The sequence below is a fragment of the Aedes aegypti genome, chromosome 2, assembly GCF_002204515.2.
Source record: "Aedes aegypti strain LVP_AGWG chromosome 2, AaegL5.0 Primary Assembly, whole genome shotgun sequence".
Lineage (NCBI taxonomy): Eukaryota > Metazoa > Arthropoda > Insecta > Diptera > Culicidae > Aedes > Aedes aegypti.
The window spans coordinates 193,645,707-193,671,225 of NC_035108.1; the positions used below are offsets into that span (position 1 = coordinate 193,645,707).

The 25,519-nt window shown below is 37.5% G+C and overlaps 2 protein-coding genes across 7 annotated transcripts in view; one reads left to right on the top strand and one right to left on the bottom strand.

Moving 5' to 3' along the window:
- Positions 1-25,519, top strand: part of LOC5573011 (phosphatidate cytidylyltransferase, photoreceptor-specific) — a 61,780-nt gene that overhangs the window by 17,386 nt on the left and 18,875 nt on the right. For all 6 annotated transcript variants that reach the window (XM_021843558.1, XM_021843560.1, XM_021843561.1 and 3 more), the window contains one exon: positions 4,870-4,966. In XM_021843558.1, coding sequence (XP_021699250.1) covers positions 4,870-4,966 — 97 coding nt within the window. The remainder of the gene's footprint in view (positions 1-4,869; positions 4,967-25,519) is intronic.
- Positions 14,125-24,475, bottom strand: LOC5573012 (sorting nexin-16). The gene is made up of 4 exons (XM_001654289.2): positions 23,120-24,475; positions 14,791-15,099; positions 14,589-14,725; positions 14,125-14,526 (listed from the first exon to the last, which is right to left on the bottom strand). The coding sequence occupies exons 1-4, from the start codon at positions 23,828-23,830 to the stop codon at positions 14,454-14,456; spliced, it is 1,230 nt and encodes a 409-aa protein (XP_001654339.2). The 5' UTR covers positions 23,831-24,475; the 3' UTR covers positions 14,125-14,453.

Here is a 25,519-nt window from a genome sequence, read left to right on the forward strand (position 1 = left end):
TCAGGCAGGATTTATGGGCGAACGAGCAACAACGGACCAGATATTCGCCATCCGCCAGGTGTTGCAGAAATGCCGCGAATACAATGTACCCACACATCATTTATTCATCGATTTTAAATCGGCCTATGATACAATCGATCGAGAACAGCTATGGCAGATTATGCACGAATACGGTTTCCCGGACAAACTGATAAGATTGATCAAGGCGACGATGGAGCGAGTGATGTGCGTAGTCCGAGTATCAGGGACACTCTCGAGTCCCTTCGAATCTCGCAGAGGGTTACGGCAAGGTGATGGCCTTTCGTGTTTACTGTTCAACATTGCTTTAGAGGGTGTGATAAGAAGAGCGGGAATAGACACGAGTGGCACGATTTTCAGAAAGTCCGTTCAGTTACTTGGTTTCGCCGACGACATTGATATCGTAGCACGGAACTTTGAGACGATGGCGGATACGTACATCCGACTAAGGGCTGAAGCTAGGCGAATCGGACTGAACATCAATGTGTCAAAGACGAAGTACATGATAGCGAGGGGCTCAAGAGAAGACACGGCACGCCCCCCACCTCGAGTTCATATTGACGGTGATGAAATCGAGGTTGTCGAAGAATTCGTGTACTTGGGCTCACTGGTGACCGCCGACAACGACACCAGCAGAGAAATCCAGAGACGCATCGTTGCTGGAAATCGTGCCTACTTTGGACTCCGCAGAACGCTCCGATCGAGCAAAGTTCGCCATCGCACGAAGTTGACCATCTACAAGACGCTGATTAGACCGGTACTCCTCTATGGGCACGAAACATGGACCCTACGTGCAGAGGATCAACGCGCCCTTGGTGTTTTCGAACGGAAGGTGTTGCGGACCATCTACGGCGGAGTGCAGATGGAAGACGGAACGTGGAGAAGGCGGATGAACCATGAATTGCACCAGCTGCTGGGAGAACCAACCATTGTCCACCTCGCAAAAATTGGGAGGCTGCGGTGGGCCGGGCATGTCACCAGAATGTCGGATACCAACCCGGTGAAAATGGTTCTCGAAAACAATCCGACCGGCACAAGACGACGTGGTGCGCAGCGAGCAAGATGGGTCGATCAAGTTGAGGACGATCTGCGGACCCTTCGCAGAATGCGTGGCTGGCAACGGGCAGCCATGGACCGAGTCGAATGGAGATGTCTCCTACGTACAGCAGAGGCCACCCAGGCCTTAGCCTGACTGATGATGATGATGGAAAACGAGTTGGGAAATTTCACACCCCATTTTCTTAATGCCTGCTTTTTACAGATGGGACTGACTTGCGATTCACGGCAGTGTATGGCTATGATTACGTCAGTCTGTTTTGTCTCAAATTCCGAACAAGACTCATATTCAGAACAGTGTCGATTTTAAAGTTAAGAATTAATATTTCCACAACTTTTAAATGTAAAAGGTTTGATTCCATGAAGAATTCATTATCATGTTAAGAATTTTGGTTGTTTTTCTTGAATTTTTTTTTAAAAGATTAATTGTTCGGAATATGATTTATGTTCGTAGTTCGAGACAAAACGGCATTTTAATCCAGCTTGAGAAGTACATATATAGTGGCGGGCCAAATATTGTCCTTACCTTAATGAATCACTGGTACTGTATGTACTGCTCGAAAAGGTAGCTCATTGCCACATTCATTGACTTTAATTAAGGCGTTGTATTACCCGTTTCTGCTATATAGGGTTTCACCTAATGGAACATCGCACCGCGATTTTGTGTTCTCATATACGCGTGCATGCACAATTATCGTGCATACCTGTGGCTGATGGAAATCGGATCGAAGTTCTACAAACCTCTGTCGATAGACATCTTTTCGAAACGGTTCGGTCTGAGCTTGGAAAGTTGATATTGAACAATTTGCGTAAAATCCACACCGTTATACACGGGCAGTGGTCATTCATTGCAAATACTAGTTTGAAACCTGGATGATACATGTGTATACTTAATTAACAAATATAGTAATTTATTCAAATGTCAACGGAAGGCCTCGAACTTGACCGTGAATGACGGTCGAACCTGAACTTGACCTTCTGACACTTTCAACTTTCTGGCTGCAGCTCACTGAAAATTGTTGGTAAATTATCGAACGAGTGGAGAGAGAGAAAGCCAGCAAAATTTCCAAACCGTTTATGACATAAGTAGAGTGGGCGAAGATGGTTTAAATTTAGAGTTCAACCACAGTAATGCATCGCAATTTGTCCATCCGAATCAACGTAAACGTTGGATGTAGGTGGATGATGTTCGTCAGCCCTATTGATGACGTTCGGCAGCACACAATTGTTTTATACTTGTTTTGAAGATATAAGAATAATTTTCTGGGTAGAAATTTATTCTTCCCTCCCCTTGGTTATGCGACCTTGCCGCGATGGGAGGGCATAATCCATTAGCCCATATGATGGAAACCAAAGGCGTAACCTGTAGTGGTGGTATCACATTTTGGCATTTTTTGCTTAAAGCCGCGTCATAATTCATATGGCATAGACGCAATAATATCTCGGATGTGATCCAACGGACATTCTGCGTCATTGATAGAATTGATGCCCATTTCAAATAATGAATCTATTCGAAGTGGACATTAATACTATTGGTGACGTTCAGTTTGCCTTTTGCTAACCAGAATGATCCGTAGCCACTCTTACTATTAGCTAGCTAGAAACATCGTTATCATATACGACGTAGGGAATACTTAGGAACTCTTAGGAAAATGATTAGTAGATTCACTGAGTAGAAATAAGTGGCGACAATCTTATTTTAATATGGTTTTACATTGCCATAATAAGAAATACCTCTTTTGTATCAACGGTATAAATAATCTAATTCCAGCTTCATTTTCGCAAAATTTAAAAGTAGAAAGTAGGCGTTGTGAAGCAATGCATTTGCCACCGAAAAGTGAATCTTGTAGGAGACTGTAATAGAAGTCTAAGGTAACTTTTCTCGTAAATATTCTCTATAAAAATGACTTGACTAAAAGTGACTTTTTTGTTTAAGGACGACAATTGACATTTAAGACTCTAATCTTACGTAAAAGACAGAAGTAATCAGAATAGCTTGATTGACAAATTATTCAAAACCATTTCGACTAGACAGTATTAGTAATGACACTACTACACTACTATTTCAAACGAATTCTGATGGAGCTGCTGATTTTCACAATGCTTCTTGTTCTCAGAAGCAAAGGAATATGGGTACTTTTCAAAAACTACCACGTCACAATACTAATAAAAAACAGTGTTCATGTGGGCGCCATTGCCTAGTCCGTCTGAGTATTGGTCCTGGTAGAGGGGAAACTTGGCAAAAGCCAGACCGAGGGTTCAGCCTTGACAAGTTAAGCTGTCAGGCAGCTCCAACTGAATACCATACAAAAAAAAAAAAAAAAAAAAAAAAAAAAAAAAAAAAAAAAAAATTCTGGGTAGAAATTTATTCTTATTTTTTAAATATTTTGAAATACATTTGACAGTCGTTTTTGAATAATCTCATAAATAGTGCGTATAGTGTAAACCTTCCCTGGCCACGATCACAGGGTTTGACGGTGCCAAAGTAGAAGGTGCACCATAATAATACCCGTCTGTGAAACATATCACCTTCCCAATACTTTGGCACACCTCCAACGGTTCATGATTTATCATGAAACGGCTGCATTCAGGCGGAGGATCTGTTAATATGTTTCGGCATATTATCAGGTCCTCTTCGAACGGAGGGACCGCCAGGGCTCATTAGTTACTTATAAACCAATGCTGGTTGTTTGATGTTTCAATTCGTTTACACGAGCTGTAGCATCCTTTGTACTTATCAGCAATGGTGGTTAAGTTTCGAAGCCAACGTGTGATCAATCGTTTTATAATGCAACATAAGAATGGGTGTTTGGTGGAACTGTGCGTTACACTCGTCGCTATTAAATTTAGTGATTGTGAAGGTGCTAATAGTGATTTTATAATTAAATCTATAGTGATGAAAATTTGAAAATTAAGGTGGAAGTGATTCTAATAGTTTTGTTAAAAATATAATAATAATGATGTGAACTAATTTAATAATGGCCATAATACATTGTGCAATCATTTTTCTGAATATAAACTTAATTACCTAGTTCTTCAAACGTGCATGATAAAAGTGTTAATGTGTAATGACAGCGAGTGCAGAAGAATGGATCGAAGTGATTTTTTTTAATGTAACTTTCTTGATCATAGTGCTAAATCGTAGTTTGAATAGTAATGACTCTACAGCAACAAAAATAATGATACATTTAAATTGAATATCTTTTAATTACTTAGTAATGCTAACAGATTTATATGAAAATGGTGTGATGTGAAAAGTGATATAATAGAAAGTATATCTGAAGTGTTTTACGAAAGTTGATGAGTGATAATCGGTGATATACGTGATAGTGTCGAAAATAAAAGTGAGTGTGAAATGAAATGGGGAATGAGGACCTTTTAATAAAACTATTTCGTTCTTCACTTTAACCACTCTAGTAGCATTTCAGGCCTTATCATAGTTTGATAGTAGTCTGAACTACTAGACTGCAAAACTACGGCAAGGGCTGATTGCTGCTAGCGTACACAGTGACCATTTGAGCAACATTGCTTAGGAACGTCTGTGTGATGAACGCAATAGAGGCTTATAAAAGCAAATGCTGGGAAGGAGCTTAGGGCAGATTAAGAGTGCCAGTACTACCCCTATCGCTACCGACAAAAAAAAAAAAAAATAAATAAATAAATAAATAGTGCGTATAGTGTAAACCTTATTGAGCCTGGGATTGCATCAACGATCAAATTTAAAAGAACTCCCATGTCGGTTTTAGAAAAAAACAGATCACTGATAAATTGCGAATGTTTTTCTTCTCATTTCAGATGGAGAAATTGGGTGATAAGAGGCATCTTTACAATGGTAATGATAGGTGGATTTGCTATCATTGTTTACTGTGGTCCGCTCGCGCTGATGATTACGGTAAGTGCTATGTGTAAAGTCAACTTTATATTTCTTATGTTTACTTTTCTCAAATTGCAAATATTTTCGTATATTCGAATATGAGCGTGGTGGCCAAAAGACCTACACAATGCAACGTTTATGTATAAATTTTTGGACCTCACCTAATTTTGATAAAGAAGGTGATTTCATATAAAAGGGGCTACTTTTTGGAGGTTTTACCAACATTGCTGTTGTAGGAGAGGCAAAACAACCCAACCGTGGATAAAAACTAAACACAGTTAACCCAAATTTGAGTTTAAAGAGCTGATTTTTGGGTAGTCTGATTTCTCCGTGTGCGCTATGTTTGTTTTGAATTTTTTTTTTCAGAGTGTAAGCGATGTTATGTTTGTTCCAGGGATGAAAAGTATTTTTCTTTTCAAAAATCTGGAAGATTTTGTCTGGGAAAGTCTGGATCTCCTATGACGTGTGCTACTTGGGGTGGATGGAGAACTTTACAAATTTATTACAAAACCTCGTGGAAAATTTTATCTGGATTTTCCATATTTTGTAAAATGGGGACTCAAAAATCTGGAATGGAAAACCGGGAATTTGGAATCAGCTATTCACGGGCCACCATGTAATATGTCGACGTCCCAACTGGAATAAAGTCTACTTCTGAGATTAGTGTTCTATGAGCATTTGCACAGTTATTCGCTGAGAGTTTTGTTTTGAGATTACACATTTTTGTTTATTTAAGAACTGTACCGAAAAGTAATTAGCAACTTTCTCAACTGACCCAGAAAAGTTGGGTTGATCTTACCAACTTTTTTGTATTATTTTGTTGTGTATATCCTTTCATGGAAACATACTAGAAACAAAATTTCATAGTTACTATGATGATCCCCTCAAACAGCTTTCCATACCCTTTCTGTTCCATGACACGATATTTCCATGAGTCAATGGCCTCTACAAATAACAACTAATGGAGGTTTGACTGTAAGTGCAATACCATGGTGGTATTTTTTCATAATTTGTCATATTATTTTTAAACCAATTGCTAATCAATTAGCATGTGCCTTAAAAAGATTGCACACATCTTAAAAGTTACAAAATGCAAGAACCATGCGAAGATTTCTGAAAAAATACTCTAATATATTCTAAAACATGTTTCCATTCATATACTGCCCATAAAAACATAACTGTCCCATATTTATTTTTGAACCAACACATTTTTTCATTGCAACAGTCATGTTTTAGTATGTACTTTATCATGTATATACACATTTAAAGTGTGTAAAATGATGTGGAAAATATGAAGTTAGTTCAGTCCCATATAGAAAAAATAAAGGCATAACAGTCTCTATATGAACTTTGAACCTCAAAAGCAGCTGCAAAACTAGAATAATGTTCAAGTTTATATTTTTTGCTGATCAATAGTAACCAACTGAGTAATCTGTGTGGTTGCGCTTAATAAATATGGCATGCGGAAATGCACTTTTGTTGAAAAGGCAAACTTAAAACTTTGAGCGTCATTTTCTGAATTCCTCCTTTTTCCATATGGGACAGTTATGCCTTTATGGGCAGTATAAGAAAGCTAAATTTATTAAGTCAAAAATCACCTGCATGTTAGCTCAAAAACAAAAATAAAAGTACTATTTTTTTATTTTCATGCCGAATTGACGGTTAATAGGAAAATATGTTGTTCACTTTTTTCAAATTTTAAATTACACAGCGTAACAAAAATGACATTTTTGCGTGTCTCAAGAATCAAATTATGTGTCTCGAGTAGATTTGGGATTGCTGAATCTGATGCCATTTTCAGAAATATTCCAGCACGTCACAGTTTTTAGCTACAGGTCGCCAAAGTTGTGTAAAACACTGGTTTTGTTGATGTTCAGATAAAATTTAAAGTATAATTTATCAAACTTTTTTGTGATCTAATCCACCAAGCATGCTGTTTTGCACTTAAACTTTCATTATAGAAATAATTTCGTTGAAATTTCACGATTAAATCTAGAATCAATCGATTTTTTCAACATGCTTGCTGTGTCCATACATAATTCTTCGTTTCTCTTATATGGAAAAATACAATACTTTTTCAAACCATCAAAAAATAACTTTTTGCAATTCCGTTGCAAATCAATCAACTTTTCATTGAGAAGTTGGTCAACATAACGGCCTACTTTTCCTACCAAAAGGAACAGTGCTGATAAGCGATTACTTTTCGATACTGTTTTGGTAGGCGTCAACCAAATAACCCAGTGTCCCAGTCTCTTCATATCATGCTTTTTCTGCGCGGTGTGTGAATCGAGACGAGTCGTTCTCACCTCAGGTGACGTGAGGCGAATAATCTTAATCAAATGGTAGCGAGTCGACATGTTACCGACTCGTCTTTCCTTACATGCCGCACAGAATAAGCACAATTGCATCTGATTCTTGAGTTTATTCTACGTCTGGCGTGCGGTGAGAATTATCGGTGTCCTATAGCGAGGTGACAATTCTCGACTCGAGCGAAGTGACTTTCCATTTGGTTTTCACGGCGAGTCACTTCCCTAGAGTCTACTTCCGTTGTGCCATCAGACTCCGACACAGGTTGGCGATTCTAATATGGGATCGGATCGTCAGGCATTTGTAGTCAGCTTATGTCTGTGCTTTCTTACCTGTTCATTCCTCTAAAAGGGAACATAGATCTGCATGATACCGATGGGAGCGATAAAATTTGTGACATTCATGGGTACTACTGTGTCACAGCCTACGTGATTGAAAAATACTGAATTGAAACTACGCATGGCTGTACGCCCATGTGGGTTCTCTTGAAATGTTGGTTTGTGCTTTTAGAGTACATCCAGTTGAAAAGCCATTTTTCGAAATAGCAAAACATGTTGTGTGCAACTCGTTGCAAAACTCGATTTTTTCAGCACTCGTTGTATTTATCCAACTCGGCGAGCCTCGTTGGATAAATGTACAACTCGTGCTGAAAAAATCATCATTTTGCAACTTGTTGCATAATAGTAGTTTACGGAACAAGTTGCAGAATGATGATTTTTACAGCACGAGTCGTTAATTTATCCTACGAGGCTTGCCGAGTAATTACGTCGAGTGCTGAAATAATCGTTACGTACAACATTTTTTGCAATTTCGTAGAAGACCACTTGAGGGTATCAGAAATCATATCGGAATGCACTCACCATCATTGCACAATTTCTGAGAAATTGTTGTGTTATGATTCATTACGCAACTCAAAACAGTTGTGTAATGAGAAAGCGTTGCGTAATGAATCATTACCGCACTGGTTTCAGTTAGGTAATGACTATTCCCGCACTGCATACTTCAGTGCAGGAAAGTAGGCCGTTTCTTGACAGATTGACGTGATGAAAAACAGCCTATTACGATGAGAAATTGCAAAAATAACTATTTCCGCATCAAAAGTATTATAAACTTTGCCGATAAGTGTTGATATACACATAATGATTGAATTCTGTGGCAAATGAGGCAAATAAATTACCATACAAGCTGGTAAACTTGCATGCAAGTTTGCTAAAATAGTCAATTTTTGCATTTTCAACAGCCAATATCTCAAAAACGAGACGTGCTATGATATTTTTGAAAACGGCGATGGATTCAGAGTGAATTGAGTGAATGGCGGTATTTTGGTGCTTGAGACAAAAACGTGTTCCGCAGTGTGATTCTTAACATGCGTTTAAGGCTTTAGAAGTATGAGATTTTCAACTGTTTTAGTTGTTTATAGCAGGGCCTAAAAGATGGATCAAATTTGGTTAAGTAAGCAAGTATTGCAATTTTATACCAAATTGTACAAATGGCACATAAATAGTCAAATTATGTGTATGCACCGTAGTTTTTGGGAATAGTTTACTCTATTGCCTCGTCTGCATCTTACTAGACGACACGATGCCGAATCGAATTCGGACCGTCCAATAGATGTAGAGCAAGTAACTAGTCATTGAAAAATACAAAGCAATTCGAAGAAAGGCTGTTCAGATATTTAGTTGGCGATTCTCAAAACAGTGCTGAAAAGTAGCACTTTTCAGTTCGGTTTTTATTGTTAGGAAAAGTAGGCCGTTATGTTTGTCATTTTATTGTTATGTTTGTAGGCTAATAAGCAACTCAATAGCAAAATAGTAGTTTACGGAACAAGTTGCAGAATGATGATTTTTTCAGCACGAGTTGTAAATTCACGACGTGTGCTGTGTAAATCGAGTTCTGCAACGAGTTACGTACAACATTTTTTGCAATTTCCTGGCAGACCACTTAAAGGTATCAGAAATTATATTGGAATGCATTCACCATTATTTTACATTTTCTTAAAAATTGTTGTGTTATGATTCATTATGCAACTCAAAACAGTTGCGTAATGTGGAAGCGTTGCGTAATGAATCATTACAGCACTGGTTTCAGTTGCATAATGACTATTCCCGCACTGCATACTTCAGTGCAGGAAAGTAGGTCGTTTCATGATAGATTGGCGTGATGAAAAACAGCGATATAATTTGCAAAAATATAATTTTTGCAATTTCTCATCGTAATAGGCCGTTTTTCATCACGCCAATCTGTCATGAAGATGCCTACTTTCCTGCACTGAAGTATGCAGTGCGGGAATAGTCATTACGCAACTGAAACCAGTGCTGTAATGATTCATTACGCAACGCTTTCTCATTACGCAACGCTTTCTCATTACGCAACTGTTTTGAGTTGCGTAATGAATCATAACACAATCATTTTTCAAAATCCGTAAAATAATGGTGAGTGCTTTCCGATATAATTTCTGATACCCTCAAGTGGTCTTCTACAAAATAGCAAAAAATGTTGTACGTAACTCGTTGCAGAACTCGGAAAGCCTCGTAGGATAAATGTACAATTCACGACTCATGCTGTAAAAATCATCATTCTGCAACTTGTTCCGTAATAGTAGTTTACGGAGCAAGTTGCAGAATGATGATTTTTACAGCACGAGTGGGAAATCAATCCTACGAGGCTTGCCGAGTAGGATAATAACGATGAGTGCTGTAAAAATCGAGTTCTGCAACGAGTAACGTACAACATTTTTTGCAATTTCGTAGAAGACCACTTGAGGGTATAAGAAATTATATCGGAATTCATTCACCATTATTTTACAATTTCTGAAAAATTGTAGTGTGATGATTCATTACGCAACTGAAAACAGTTGCGTAATGAGAAAGCGTTGCGTAATGAATCATTACAGCACTGATTTCAGTTGTGTAATGACTATTCCCGCACTGCATGCTTCAGTGTAGGAAAGTAGGCATCTTCATGACAGATTGGCGTGATGAAAAGCAGCCTATTACGATGAGAAATTGCAAAAACTACTATTTCGACATGACATAGGGGAATTGACGTATTCTCGACAGTATAAGCCGAGGCCGCGCTTCTTTTGCAATTTGCTCGGACAGCAGCAGACAAATTTTGTGTTTGTCTGTTTACATTTATGCGCTGCTCAATCCTCTATCGATTCATACGGACAAAGTTATTAAAAGCTTTTTGGAAACGTTTTTATAACGCTTCGAACAGCTCTTGTCAGTGTGACTATTGTTGGCACTCTTATTTTCTTCGGCAGCTTTCCCATAAGAACTGCAGGCAGCTTTGAATCAGCCGCATTTTGAGGCGGATTTTTGAATCAGCCGCATTTTGAGGCGGATTTTTGAATCAGCCGCATTTTGAGTCGGATTCGTTTGAATTGATCACATCTTCGGCGAAATTGTTTGTTCAGTCTCGGAAATCTCGTTAGTTAGAAGCTGACATAACAAAGAATCGTCTGAATGTTTTCATTGGTGTTTTGATAGTCAAATATTGTTTTATTTGGTTGCCGGTAATAGTCGAATGGTGCCGGAGCCGTTAACCCTCTAATACCCATTATTTTCGACCTAAATATCATTTTTAGTTATCTAAAATCGTTCTAAACACGTTTTGGGCAATGATTTATTTTTATTCGCAAATCTTTTTCATTTTTTCTTGAAGCCTCTTCCAGTTACTGATTTTTAGCAATAATAAAAATTCAAGTTTTTACAGGACTTTTAAAAATAATAAATTTTTATTTTTTTTCCGGAATTATTTTTTTTTCGTGTAATTAACGGAAAACAGGTTTGAAATTATTTTAATACCATTTTTCTGCGATAGGTTTATCGTATAAAAATACCGATTTTTTTATACTACACGTAACTTAAACCCAGTCATTTGTAGATTATATAAGAATACCGTAAAATGGGGTGTTAAGGACTCGTGGGACTTTAAGGGATTGAACTTCTCCATTAATTTTGAAAAGTCACAAAAACGTCGAAAGTTGATATATCAGTCATCTGAAATGCTTGATTTGTTCGGAGGATTGTGAACTGCATTATGCGATAGAGAGTGTCTAATAAAATAAAGTATTGTGGAGTCTAGATATTGAAAACGATTCAAAAATTTTGTGTTCAAATTTTATAGGCTAAATACATTTAATTACAAAACTATGAAACAATATTAAGAAAAATATGTGAGTAACTTAGAAGATAAGTATATTTAATTGAGATCACAATGCAGGCAACAAATTTTGAAAATTTTATCTAGATTTCGATTTTTAATATTTTTTATGGAAAAAGTCTGTTCTTGAAAATACGTGGGGTGTTAAGGGATTATAATGTTATACTGGTAAAATGTTTGGGAAGTTGGAATGATTCCTCTATTTGGAAATGCAAAATGGTTTTGCAGCCGTTGTTTCCTTTAGTGGTAATCCTATGAAGTGGTAAACAATAATAATATTTTGTCATTTCTCAGAGTCTATAAATGAAAATTTGCGCGAAGAGTTAGACCAAATCAAATCGTCCAGCTATCAAGCAGATCAGCAAAACAAATAAGGGCTTTTTTCGAAGACGAAGGAGAACAATCATTCAAAGAAGCCTCTTCGCGTAATGCTCTGTACATAGACTCTATAATTTCTTAGGCCTTTCCGAGAAACTTTGCGGCCTCGTCGGGCACTAAACGTGTTATATAGTGAGCGTTAGATTTCCGCTCCATACTTTTCTTCAGTATTTTTTCGACCTTGCTACTGGGTGTTGCATGCAAATACTTTGTTTAGTGTAGTGTTTTAATACAGGACAAATTGACCATTTCTCCTATTAAAACTAAAAGCTTGTTGAAATTTTTCCTTATATTATAGAATATTAACGAAGTTGCTCTGCATAGCTTACAGGATTCGTAAACTGCAAATATTTAGGTTATGATCCTGTTGCATATAAGTATAAAAATCATTTCAAGAAAATTTTATGATGTTTTGATAGTTCCCAAATAGTATTAATAACTATGAAAAATTTGGCAGTTAAAATGAAACGGTTTGCGTTTACAGGAGTTGCAAGTTCAATAATATTTATGTATTATCTGATAACTTATGAAATTGAATGAAAGCACCAAAATAATTGACCAGAAAGATTATGATTTTCTGTTTGAAAAATAAGTCAAATTCCTTAACACCCCATTTTGCATTTCCGTCAAAAATCACTCATTTTCTTTATTATCTCAGAAATCGGTCATGTGATACTCATAATTGTATTTGGCTATTGATATACACGACGAGAGCATGGTAGGGTTGTACTTTGTTCAATTATTGACATACTAGAAGTTGCTTGAAATTCGAGTTAAATTTTTTTTTCATCCCTTAACACCCCATTTTACGGTACAATTTTCAAAAATACAAAAATGTTTCAAAAGTCATAAAAATCTTTTCTTATATGCGTGTCATGAGTCAAGGTTCAAGCCAAAAATAAAATCATTTTGATTTCAGAGCTACGAAAAAATACACAAAATTCCAAAGTGTACCCCGTCTAAAGGCGGGGTTGGGTATTAGAGGGTTAAATTACCCTAAATATTTTTCCTTTTTTTTCGTTCGTCTGTTTGCAAAAAAATGATAAACTGCATGAAATGTTTAAAAAATCACATTCTGTGCAGGTTCTAAATGGGGAGAGTGCGCAAAACTCAATCTTATTTTTTAATACACTTATTGTGTTATTTTTGAAACTTATTGTCTTATCTCAAACTATACATAATTTTGAAAGTTTAAGTAGAAAAAAAAACGAATTTAGTACTGTACCATTTAATTCCACTAAAGTTTGTATCCTGTGACAAATACTCATATGTCGACCTCAACTGTAAGGCCGTATTCAGTGTCGTGTACTCGACTTTGAAAGTTTGCCAGAAATGTCGATTTGTTGTTATTTTTTTTTCGATACAGTCATCTGGCAAGCACAAGAATTATCTATGCCTTGGAAAGTCGGGAACATTTCCATTACAGAAAGAGCTTCGGCATGTGGGATTTGAACCCAGTCTACTGAACAGCTGAGCATTCCGTTTACAACTATGGTCAAATCCACCGGTGTACTAAATTCACTCGGCCCTAAGAATTGTGACAATTGAGCGGGGCACGCTCCCGTATGCTCCCCACGTGATCTGGACCCGCTCTAGTGTCAAAGTGGTAAGAGTCCGCGGCTACAAAGCAAAGCCACGCTGAAGGTGTCTGAGTTCGACTCCCGGCTTATCCAGGATCGTTTCGTTATGTACATTTCCTTGCCTTCCCTGGGCATAGAGTATCATCGTACTTGCCACTCGATATACGAATGCGAAAATGGCAACTCTGGCAAAGGAAGCTCTCAGTTAATAACTGGGGAAGTGCTAAATTGAACGCTAAGCTGAGAAGCAAGCTCTGTCCCATTGAGGACGTAATGCCAAGAAAAAGAAGAAGAAGAGAACAACTAACAGAACTTGATTCACAAAAAAGGAAATCATGCACTCATCAACAACTAGAAAGTTCAGGACAAGTTCGAACCGAACTTTTTCCTTGCATTATGGTAAACATAATTCTAATTCAATGAAATTTATGTGAACTGAAGTTCAATTAATTACTTAAAAAGTGAGCTGCTCAAACTATAGCATGCCCTTTAATCTGAATTTTTGATTGCTTGGGTATCTATGACTTAGGGGCGATTCATTGATTACGTAAGACAATTTTGGCGGTTTTTTGACCCCCCCTCCCCCCATAGTAAGATTTTTTGTATGAAAATTAAAAATAATTTGTATGGCGCGTAAGAAATCTCAAACCCCCCCTCCCCCCATAAACCGTTACCTAATTAATGGACGACCCCTTATGGTTGATTTCGGATCGTTTTGATTTATTCGTCTACCTAGTCAGACGATTTGTTAAACAGAAGCAGAGACTATATTTCTTTGAAACTAAATAATGGTAAATAGTAGCTTTTAATATCGTAATTAATTTTAGCATTCCATTCAACATTCAGTCTGTTGAACTGGCTGCTTTTTGATAGAATGTACCGTCATTTCTGCTGATATTTCATCAATTTAAGGCATTCCTGGTGTTTTGATTTGTGTGCTTTTACAATATAAACATGCTCTTAAATTTTAATCAAGTATAAAACAAAGAAAATATGTATAAATACAGTCGAGTTCATAAACATGGTTTCTACAATGCTTGCCATAGAAAAGCAGTAGCTATACTAGAACAATCCTACTTAATGGCGGACTCTTTCAGATGATTACCTATCTGCTTAGCACATTTGGGGCAGTCCTCAAAGCTATTTCTAAAAAGAAAAAAAAAACGTTTTTGGATGATTGCATTTCACAATTTAATCACGCAACTTACCGTAAAACGTTACTTAGCACCTTATTTCTACTCATTTCGTGGGCAAGTTTTGCCTGGAGGGCTGAAATCAGTTCATCTTTGGTCTGGAGCTGTTGCTTCAGATGAGATATGGTTTCTTCTTGGGCTTCAAAAATTATCTGAAATGGTATTGGAAACATGCCGGTCATTCATGGGCCAAAATTAATAAAATATACCGTCTCACTCTAGATTCTTCCATGCTTTCCGAGTAGGATGGTGGTTCATCGAGACAGAAGAACTCCCGCACTACCGGGCAGGTTCGCATGGCCTCATCGCCCAGGATAGTGTTGATGAAGGTCTGCAAGCCCTGTATCCGATTGTCGATGAAACCGCTGCTGAAGTTGTCGCCGAACCATTTCTTCCGCGGTAGTATCAGCGTACAGTGCGGGAAGAATGTTCGTAGTTTGTTATTGAGTCGCACAAAGTCGGTATAGCGCCGTAATACCAACCAACAAGTGTGGGAGATGCTGTTTTCGATGCGCAGCTTGAATATCTTCATTGGGGGATGTGATGGGAAATAATCAGAAGGAAAATAGTTAGGTTACGGTTATCAGAAAATTAAAAAGCCCAATGAAAATAATTCATTTTAAGTTTCTTAATGAATATAATGATCTCATGTTGTTGGCGATCGTTTAATTTTGACGTGACGAAATAGTGTTATGAAAGTTTAGAAGTTATTAGAAATCTAAACTGTATGACCATGTCGAGGATACTTATACTGCCGTGAATCGCAAGTCAGTCCCATCAGCATCTTCGTCAAAATTGAGTTGAGTTCAGTTTTCAACATATCTTTTAATGCTCTTTCAGCTGCATTAATGAGATAATATCATTTGTTCGGAAAAACTAGGAAAAAACATCAAGTCAAATTGTCCCATAATGAAAAGTAATCGCATATCAGTCTCACTACAGATTTCCGCATAGTGTAACACAAAAATGAATCTTGTTTTGATCATCTTTTTATTTTCCTCGGAAAGATATCGTAGTGAAAAGCAAATTGTGAAAGTTTCATTAAGATTTGAACATTTTCCAATCCTGTGGAATTTTTTAAATCTGCGTATACTGCCGTGAATCACAAGTCAGTCCCATCTGCATTTTCCTCAAAATTGAGTTGAGTTCAGTTTTCAACATCTCTTCCAATACTCTTTCAGTTGCACTAATGAAATAATATGATTTGTTCGGAAAAAAAAAATAGGAAAAAACAGCAAGTCAAATTGTCCCATAATGAAAAGTAACCGCATATCAGTCCCACTACAGATTTTCGCACCGTGGAACACAAAAATGTAACTTGTTTTGATCATCTTTATATTTTTCTCGAAAAATATCGTTGTGAAAAGCATGTTGTGAAAGTTTCATTAAGATTGAAACAAGTTCTAATCCTCTGGAATTTTTTGAATATTGGAAAACGAGTTTGAAAACTTCGCAGCCCATTTTCTCAATGCCTACTTTTTACAGATGCGAATGACTTGCGATTCACGGCAGTATACCTCGCGCAAGAGTTCATATTTAATATTGTTTTAATATGATACTGTATGTCCTAATTTGTATATGCAAACTGATCGAGATCAGTTTTAACTTATCTAGATCAAATCCGAAGGAGTCAAAATGTAGTACAAATTATTCCAAATTACTTTGTATTACTTTTACTTTACTTTTGCTGGCTCTACGTCCTTCAAGACATGACCTGTGCCACAATGTTACGCCAACTAACTCGGTCCATGGCTGCTATCCTCCAATTTCTCGATTGCCCCACACTTCCAAGATCCTGCTCCACTTGGTCAAACCACCTAGCTCGTTGCGCTCCCCTTCGTCTTGTACCGGCCGGATTTGAGGTGAACACCATTTTTGCGTGATTGTTGTCCGGCATTCTCACAACGTGTTCCGCCCATCGTACCCTTCCAGCTTTGGCGACTTTCTGGATACTGGGTTCACCGTAGAGTTGCGCAAGCTTGTGGTTCATTCTTCTCCTCCATACGCCGTTCTCACATACTCCGCCGAAGATCGTCCTAAGCACACGTCGTTCGCTTGCAGGTCCTCTTCGAGCATTGTCCACGTCTCATGCCCTTAGAGGCAGTGATGCATTTCAAACTGAACGCGAGCCAGAAGTGAACTGAACGCGTTCTAAATTTGAACGAGAACGCAGCAAACAGTGAACTTGCGTGCAAAATTATGACGCCCGTTCACTTGAAAATGCACAGTGAAGCACAACACCTTAAAACACTACTTTACACAATATTCAATTCATATCACGCACAATGTTATGAACCTCAAGTGTTCCATGACATCTTTTGCAAGTCTTTCTGCTTTTAAACATGTTTTAAATCTGCTATGAAAGCAATTTTCCTTTCGCGTTCATTTTTCGGCTCCCTTGGGTTCAAAATTTTGAACTGATCAATGCTCAAGCCTACCTGATCCCTCGTTCAAAAATTTGAACTGGAACGCAAACTGAACGCGTTCAAATGCAACACTGCTTAGAGGACTACCGGTCTTATTGGCGTCTTGTACATGGTGCACTTAGTACGGAAGTGAAGTTTACCAGACCGCAAGGTCTTGTGGAGTCCGTAGTAAGCACGACTTCCGGGCAATGATACGTCTTCGAATTTCACTGCTGCAGTTGTTATCCGACGTTATCAATGATCCGAGGTAGACAAATTCGTCCACCACCTCGAACTCATCCGCGTCTGCCAATGCGAGCTCTATCGCGCTCGGTTCCTCCAGCCAGCAGATATTTCGTTTCCACGTATTTACTTTCAATCCAACCCGATCTGCTTCACGTTTCAGCCTGGTATACTGTTCAGAAACCACCTTGCCCTACCTACCATACTTTGTCGAAGACACCAAATCTCTAGGATGCATATCCAGAGTACTAGAGATTGTGGTCGTCGAAAACAGCGATCTGCCATTAGTATTAATGGCCACTTCGAATAGATTAATTATTTGAAATGGGCATCAATGCTATCAACAACGCTGGATTACATCCGAGATATTAGTGCATCTATGCAATATACAGACTATGACACGGCTTTAAGCAAAAATGCCAAAATGTGATACCACCGCTACAGGGTACGCCTTTGGTCTCCATCTAATGGGCTAATGGATTGTGCCCTCCCATCGCGGCAAGGTTGCATAACCAAGGGGAGGAGCCTTAAGACCAAAAAGCAACTTTTCTCAAAAACAAACGACAAGTTGGAAAAAAGTAGAAACACACACCTAAAAATAGAACAGCTGAGTCTATTCACTTTTTTTATTTGCTCCAATTTTACTTGGACCTTAAGACGTGGCCGGGACAGCTTTCGATTATTGGAAGATGCGTCAATTCTGTCTGAAATTCCGAGATCTGCACATCTTTGGAATCTAGGATGTTCATCTGAAGGAATCAGCGAATTTTGTGAATATTTTTCTGTGTCTTTTTAGAAACATGTGAAGACGTGGTAAAAAGTTTATTTAAAAGAGTTAATAAATTCTTTTTTGAGGGACGAAAAATTCCACAATGCTGAGAAAAAAACCATAGGAACCATAGTAAAGGATGCTTAGAATTACTCTTTACAAATTTCGGAAATATGAAATTTGAGGTCTGAATGAAATATTTAAACAAAAACCTCAAAGCTCATTTAAAATCCATGAATTGCAACAATAAGTGTTTACCCCTTTGATAGTGTCCTACTCAATTATCGCCTTATAAGTATGTATAAACAATTGAACTTAAGTCAATCTTAATTATCTTCATTCAGTACTTTTATCGGAATCCAACATGAATATGACGTAAGGTAATTCGCCAATTGTTGAACGGTTAAAATGCTCGGTAATTGTTGAACATACCATAAGGAATACACGGACTGTTCAACAATAGGCGACGTTTTTAGCCGTTCAACATTAGGCGAATTGCCCTATTGGCTAAAAATATTACATCCTGCTTCCTTGTAAAAACACTGAAACTTGATCCTGCTTACTATTTTTTGAATGCATAAAGCTGCATTGGAAAAGTTTAAAACTAAAATCATGATCAGATTAACTAATTGCCTTTCGAAAAAGCCATAGAGAGTTCCAATTGGACGTGTAATGTAAAATATGGACAGAATCACTTTGTTTTTTGGGGTGGTTGTTTATTAGAATATTTGTTAAATACTAGCGGTCCCGGAAAACTTCGTCTTGCCATCAAGTAGTCTATTGAAAAATGCCATGAAACGTTCTAAACAAAATTTTAGTTCCGTTGACTCTTGTTTTTATTTACAACTTTTCCGGTGAATATCCTGAGATTTTTATACACACAAACATATCGGAGCACTTCAGGATCATAACTATGGGAGAATTTTCAAAATCCGGTAGCCTGTTATTAAGCCATTTCGTGACATACAAACACCATTCAATTTTTATTTATATAGATAGATAGATAGAAGATTTTAGTAAATGCAAAGTAAATGAGGTCTAGTTGAATTTAAAGAGTCTGGTCAGGTCCGTCCCACTCAGGCTCAGATTGGGTACTGCATTTGGTCCCTCGGTAGTGCAAAAGGTACCCAAGTTTGACAGATCGCAGGACACTTTCCACGGCATTGTAGATTATCTTATGAGCCATAAAATTTTGGGCAATTGCAAGGGACATGGAGGTCTTCAATTTGTCTTTGGTCTGGTCAAACGAATCTTCGGGCATATACTGAATGGTTGAAATGTTATTTTTATAAATCCATAAGTTATGGTCGAATTATACCTCATTTAAAAAATACAAGAACAATTTCAGGGAGCATGAACGTCAGACTCATCAAATTCGATCTTTTGCCATTTGAAGAAACAAAAATCGATATTTTGGCCCTGTTATGATAAGCTAAGGGCTCCAAGAGCTCTGTTCTTTTTTATGCAATTTTGGTACAAATGTTTCATAGAATAGAAAGGTTTGAAAATTACGGCAAATAATGCATATATTTCGTTATTCCGAAAACTTGGAGCGCATTTTCCTGAAATTCTGGGGATTCTGAGTTAAAAAGGACTGATGCTTCTAGAAGCAATCAAACTATGTATAACAACAATTATTGTAACAGTAAAAAATGTTGTACGCGACTCTTCGTAACACGGCGAACACGGCAAACATCGTTGGGAGAATGTACGACTCATGCTGGAAAAATTTATAGCCTCTATAACTAGTTTTAAGGTGAAGATGAATCGAAGCCAAACTTGTAATTTTCAAGAGCACGGATCTGGAGAACCAAACATCCGTTTAAGCTAGCAGATGGTGACCAATCGATTAGGTTTTCAGCTCAAACGGATGTTTGGTTCTTCAGATCAATGCTCTTGAAAATTTGAACTTTGGCTTCGATTCATCTTCCCCTTAAATGGATATATTCCATAAACGAGACTCATTTCTAGCAAAAACCTTAATTTGTACAAGCTGTTTATGCATGAAAACTTAATCGATTGGTCACTAGCAGATGGTGACCAATCGATTAGGTTTTCAGCTCAAACGGATGTTTGGTTCTTCAGATCAATGCTCTTGAAAATTTGAACTTTGGCTTCGATTCATCTTCCCCTTAAATGGATATATTCCATAAACGAGACTCATTTCTAGCAAAAACCTTAATTTGTACAAGCTGTTTATGCATTAAAGATGTTTCATCGAATTTCCATACTAACTTTTTACGATGAGGTTCGAATCTGAACGCTTCATTGGTGTGTTTTATTAGAAAATTTTTCATTTTGGTTGCCTATAGGTACCGAAGCTGTAAATTATGTTGTTTCCGAGAGAGGTTATACGTAAAATTTTATCTCATTGAATAAATTGTAAATATAAATTCACTTAGACATAATTGTCTAAACGTGTTTTGAAACAATGTTACAATACTTCAAACTTCTGTTGTGAGTATGACTATTATTGGCACCAGCCTTACCGCATTTTTCGCTTTATTTATTTACTTCAATGGATTACAAATTTGAAATTGTTGGCTTATTGTTGGAAATTATACCAAGATAAAGCCAACAGAGCAGCTGATAAAAGTCAATGGAGTGTTTTGATAGAAAAAATACTGCAAATTTAACGATTCAAACTTGATTGCCAAGAACAGTCGAATGGTGAAAAAGTCATGAATAACAATTTTGCAATTTCTCATCGTAAAAGTTTGTTTTTCATCACACCAGATTGTTTTGAAACGGCATATTTTCCTGCACTGACTTATGCAGCGTCGTGAGTCATTACGTAACTGATTTCAGTTAAAATCATCATTTTGCAACTTGTTGCGTAAACAAGGTACTATTTACAAATTATTATAGACTTATAAAGGTGTTTTTCATGTTTATTTTAACTTAAAACTCTTTTGTAGGTTATTTATTTTATAGATTATGCACCTTAATGCATAAATTCTGACTTCACGTTCTCTATCAACTTTCTCCTGTCCAGTTGTAACTGTAATTACGTCTATAAGTTGTTTTGTTTTGGATTTCAATGTGTTTATATATACGTTATCAAAACCCAAAACTGAAAATTGACTCGATTAAATGAAAAATAAAAGGCGCATTCAAAATGATCTATCCAAATCTATATAAACTTCTATATAAATAAAAATGGAGTGGTGTTTGTATGTCACGAAATAACTTGAGAACGGGCTATTGGATTTTGAAATTTATCATATAGATATGATCCTGAAGTGTTCCGACGTGTTTGTGCGTATAAAAACGGAACTGCCTGTATTGTTTGGGACGTCCATGACGTTTTTCAGCAGCCTACTTGATGGCAAGACGAAGCTTGCCGGGACTACTAGTACAAAATAAAAGTGAAACAGCTTGGAATCAAAACTCAATAATGCACCAAAACATTGAAGACACAAAAAGAAACATCAAACTACAGTGCAAATTCTATTTTAGCTCTGTGCACTAGCAGAAAGTTTAAAATGAGAAGATTGATTTAGTACGTTCATTATTTCAGAAGGTTAGTGCCTACTCACGATTTTGAGTAGGGGCACCATTGTGCTAGTCATGTTGGGATTCCAACATGTGTCACCTTGAAAGAGAATGCAGAAATAATCAGAATTTATTTTAAAAACTATCTATGTTACCCCATTTTACGTACAATATTAATGGTGTATTATTTCCAGATGTCGTAAGCTACCAACAAGAAATTAGATCTCTGAGGCAATTTGGGGAACTTACTTATTTTCGGCCGATTTGTGCTCTTCGTCATAACGGGTTTTTGTGGACCAAATCTTCAGAAATTTGAAGGTAAAATGCGTTTATACGCTGGAGCCCATGTTGAGCACAATATGTTTTTGAAAATCATCCAAGGCGAAGAGAATAAAGCTACCAAAAATATAACAAGGTAATCATAGATAATTTTAAATAAATCATCAATAAAAGCTTGAGAATAACGCCTTTTTAAATTGCTTAAATAAAAGCGTCATAGAAAATCTAACTTTAAGAGAGACTAAAACTATTTTAAAATTTAGAGTAATTGCAAAAATAGAAGAGATATAAGTTTTATGTGTTTTCATTATAAAAAGCGCTAGAAGCACTCCAATACATCTTATTGATGTAATAGAGGAGTTGAAGAGTGCAAGTTGCATGTGGAATGGAATTGGATGAATTTTAGCCACTTATTCTATGTTTTTCCATTATTCCATAGTTTTGACTAATAGATGACACTTTCTGGGCCTTCCTTAGCCAAGTGGTTAGAATCCGCGGCTACAAAGAAAAGCCATGCTGAAGGTATTTGGGTTTGATTCCCGGTCGGTCCAGGATCTTTTCGTATTGGAAATTTCCTTGATTTCCCTGGGCATATAGTATTATTGTACCTGCCACACCATATACGAATACGAAAATGGCAACTTTGGCAAAGAAAGCTCTCAGTTAATTAACTCTGGAAGTGCTCATTGAACATTAAGCTGAGAAGCAGGCTCTGTCCCAGTGAGGACGTATTGGTATGAACCAGATGTTACTGTATAAGGCGTTACTCTCAGGATAAGCAGTGATGAGATTTTTCACAGAAACAAGCATTCTGAATTGATGTTAGACGAGCAGTGAATGGCATCTTTATGATGCAACAGTTTGCTGAAAGGGTTGCATTTGAATGCCTTTCAGATCGTAAATCAAAAGGATTACAAAATTCAAGTTAAATTCTGGATAATGGGAGTTTTCATTTATAACATTGGATCTTGTAATCTAAGATTTATCATTTTGTATAGGAAATCAAATATTGTGTTTAAGATTGATCTAAATTTTCAATCTCATTCATTGTTCATCTCTTCGAGATTTATTTTGATTGCTTATCATTGAGATTACATTCACATTATGCATGCATACAACTTTCTTCAAATCTATCGACATCAGGAGATCACATAGTAATTTGCATTGCGTGCTGAACTGATCGTATGTTTGTCTAAATCACGCAAACATTCCATCACGAATTCATCTTCATAAGATGCCACAACTATGGCTATTTCTGTAGCAGCTCTATCACACCCTCCATTATCACTAGCTACATACAAGTGCCTAATAAGTACCCTCTGCCATCTTTACACCATAACAAAACAGGCACTTACCGTGAATCTTGCTCTCTCTTCCATGACCTCATAGCCGATGATCGGTATTCGAACGGCGACATTGTTATTACTGCTGATTTCTGCGTACTTTTCGGCCCTGCCCAAGTCGCCACCGTTGAATTCCGATGGCCTCCGGCTACTTTCGTACATTCTATGGCGCTGTCCACTGCCACTACTGGCCATCACGCTGCCCTGCCGAAACGGTGCCGGAGGCTGATGGGTGCTTTTGACCGCCAAAGTCCGCAGGCAAACCTCGGATTTGGCACCTAGGTACAAGTTGTTCGTATCCACTGCGTCACTCGTCGCAATCCCTCCGGGGGATTGGACACCGTTGTGGAGATCACTTTCGGACTTGGTGAACCGTAGCGATGACGATGGGTGGGTTTGGCGTTTCTGTAAACTCGGATAGGAAACAGAGCGTTTCTTGGGAGTTAGTACTGCAGAAGACGACGATATGCTGACGGTGCTTGAATTTCTCCACTTTTCATTTTTACTACTAGGCTGGTGATGATGATGGCGATGACTATTATGGTGATGGCCACCAGTAGCGCTAGCACCAACACTATTGATGTTACTGCTGCCACTGCCACTGACGACGATGCCTGTTGGCCCTCCGCCGAAGCTTCGACTTTTGTTGATAAAGTGATTCTGCTTCTGCTGGGTAGATGATAATTTGTTCCTGTCCCGTTTCTGTATAGCCCGAAGAGACATCTTCGCTCCCTGTCGAACTTGTACCTATAAACGTATCGCCACTGGTCACTGTATGAGCCGAGTAGAACCGATTCTAATTAGATGATACAATTGCCACTTTCCTTCGTGGTGATATATGCGTATACTCGAGGATTGTAGTATTTGCACACTGTCGTCCACTGTAGAAGAAACCTTGAAGATTGCACTTTTGCGAATGTTGTAGGACTGAACACTTCCTGATCATAAGCCAATTTGCGTTCGTTGTTTCTTTGTCCACTGTGTGGACTGGTCAGAGTGAAGCCCACCTTGTTCAGCGCAGAACACCCACTAGTTTGCGAACTGCGATTGATTTGATCATTTATGACACACAATTGGGCAAAGGTTTTAAATCTGAACTATTTCTGGCTGGAGAGCCAAATGAGATCGCCTTACTGACTGACTGGTCGGATGACTGAATGAAACTCTTACTTAGTTCCTGCAGCAGAGCTAAGTAGGTACACCCGCAGCTTACATGACTTTCGAGTTTTGAATGTTCGAATGCGTGGTTGAATCTCTCAATAGTAAGTGTTGAACGCAGCAGCAGAAGCAACAGCAGCAAACGAACGGAAAACAAAAAGCGAAACAAGCAATAAACATCTGTAGGAACCATGCTATAACGAAATGTGTTGTATATGTATCTACTTATTAACTGGTCTGTGCCTTGTGGATATTGGCATGAGTGCTGGTGCTGCATATTGAATGTTTTCATTCACCACCACGATACGACGATGTAGGCGAAAGGAGATTCAGCACGAAACATGCAACCAGAGTCTGTTGTGTAGTGGTATTCAACGAGCAGACACACCATTGAATGCGATATGCCTTGGCCCACGAGTACAACAGTTTTGTATTATATCACATGCTTGAAAGACTAGTTGATTTAAACGTGAATAGAGCTGTATTGATGCATAGTGGTAAGATTGAATGAACTCTACGGTGAATGGGACGTTTGTGTTGGCGATACTTAGAAGGTGTTTGCTTGGTATTCATTTTACTTTGAATTAAAGTCAAAAACCTAAGATGAACATTCGCTTGTTACAATTCAGCTTGGGTATCGGTTCGTTCATTTCAACGTGTTGCAATTCAATTAGCAAAAAGCAGTCATATTTCCATTGAACAAATTTAAAATACATCACATTGAAAAATGTTAACATTAGATATAAGTTTTGATGTGACGCACAGCATAGTTTTTTATTGAAATGGTAGTTTTTTTTCGTAAATATTTCAATTAGCGAGTTATCGCTGTATCTATGAGAGAGTGAACGTTAGATACAGTGAAGCAATTAAGTATTGATACTATTAATTACCGAGTACATAATTTGTTAAACTAAGTATTTCAATAAAAAAAAGAAATACAAATTAAAAGAGAAATAAAAATAAACAAAAATAAATATTGAAGAGACCATTGAGTTAGTTATACAAAGGAGTTTTATCCATATCTCGGACATTCCCCGACTAATTGGAACTCTCAATGGCTCAGACGAAAACCAATGGGTTAATCTTACTTCTTAGGTATTTTGACAAAAACAATTTTTGATTTTTTTTTTATTTGATGTTGCGACATTTTTCAATAATTGCACCGATAAAACATGTCTAATTTTCTCACACACTTAATTTAGAATGCCGAATCTCGGCTAATTTTAACCGAGATCCGCACAGCCGAGTAGTCGG

Bases quoted from the DNA above. Each gene is read 5' to 3' on its own strand.
- LOC5573012 (XM_001654289.2), bottom strand. From the start codon at position 23,830: ATGTCTCTTCGGGCTATACAGAAACGGGACAGGAACAAATTATCATCT. The intron at 15,100-23,119 runs GTAAGTGCCTGT...CCCCCAATGAAG, and splicing joins AAGAGAGAGCAAGATTCACG to ATATTCAAGCTGCGCATCGA. The intron at 14,726-14,790 runs GTGAGACGGTAT...ATACCATTTCAG, and splicing joins AAAGCATGGAAGAATCTAGA to ATAATTTTTGAAGCCCAAGA.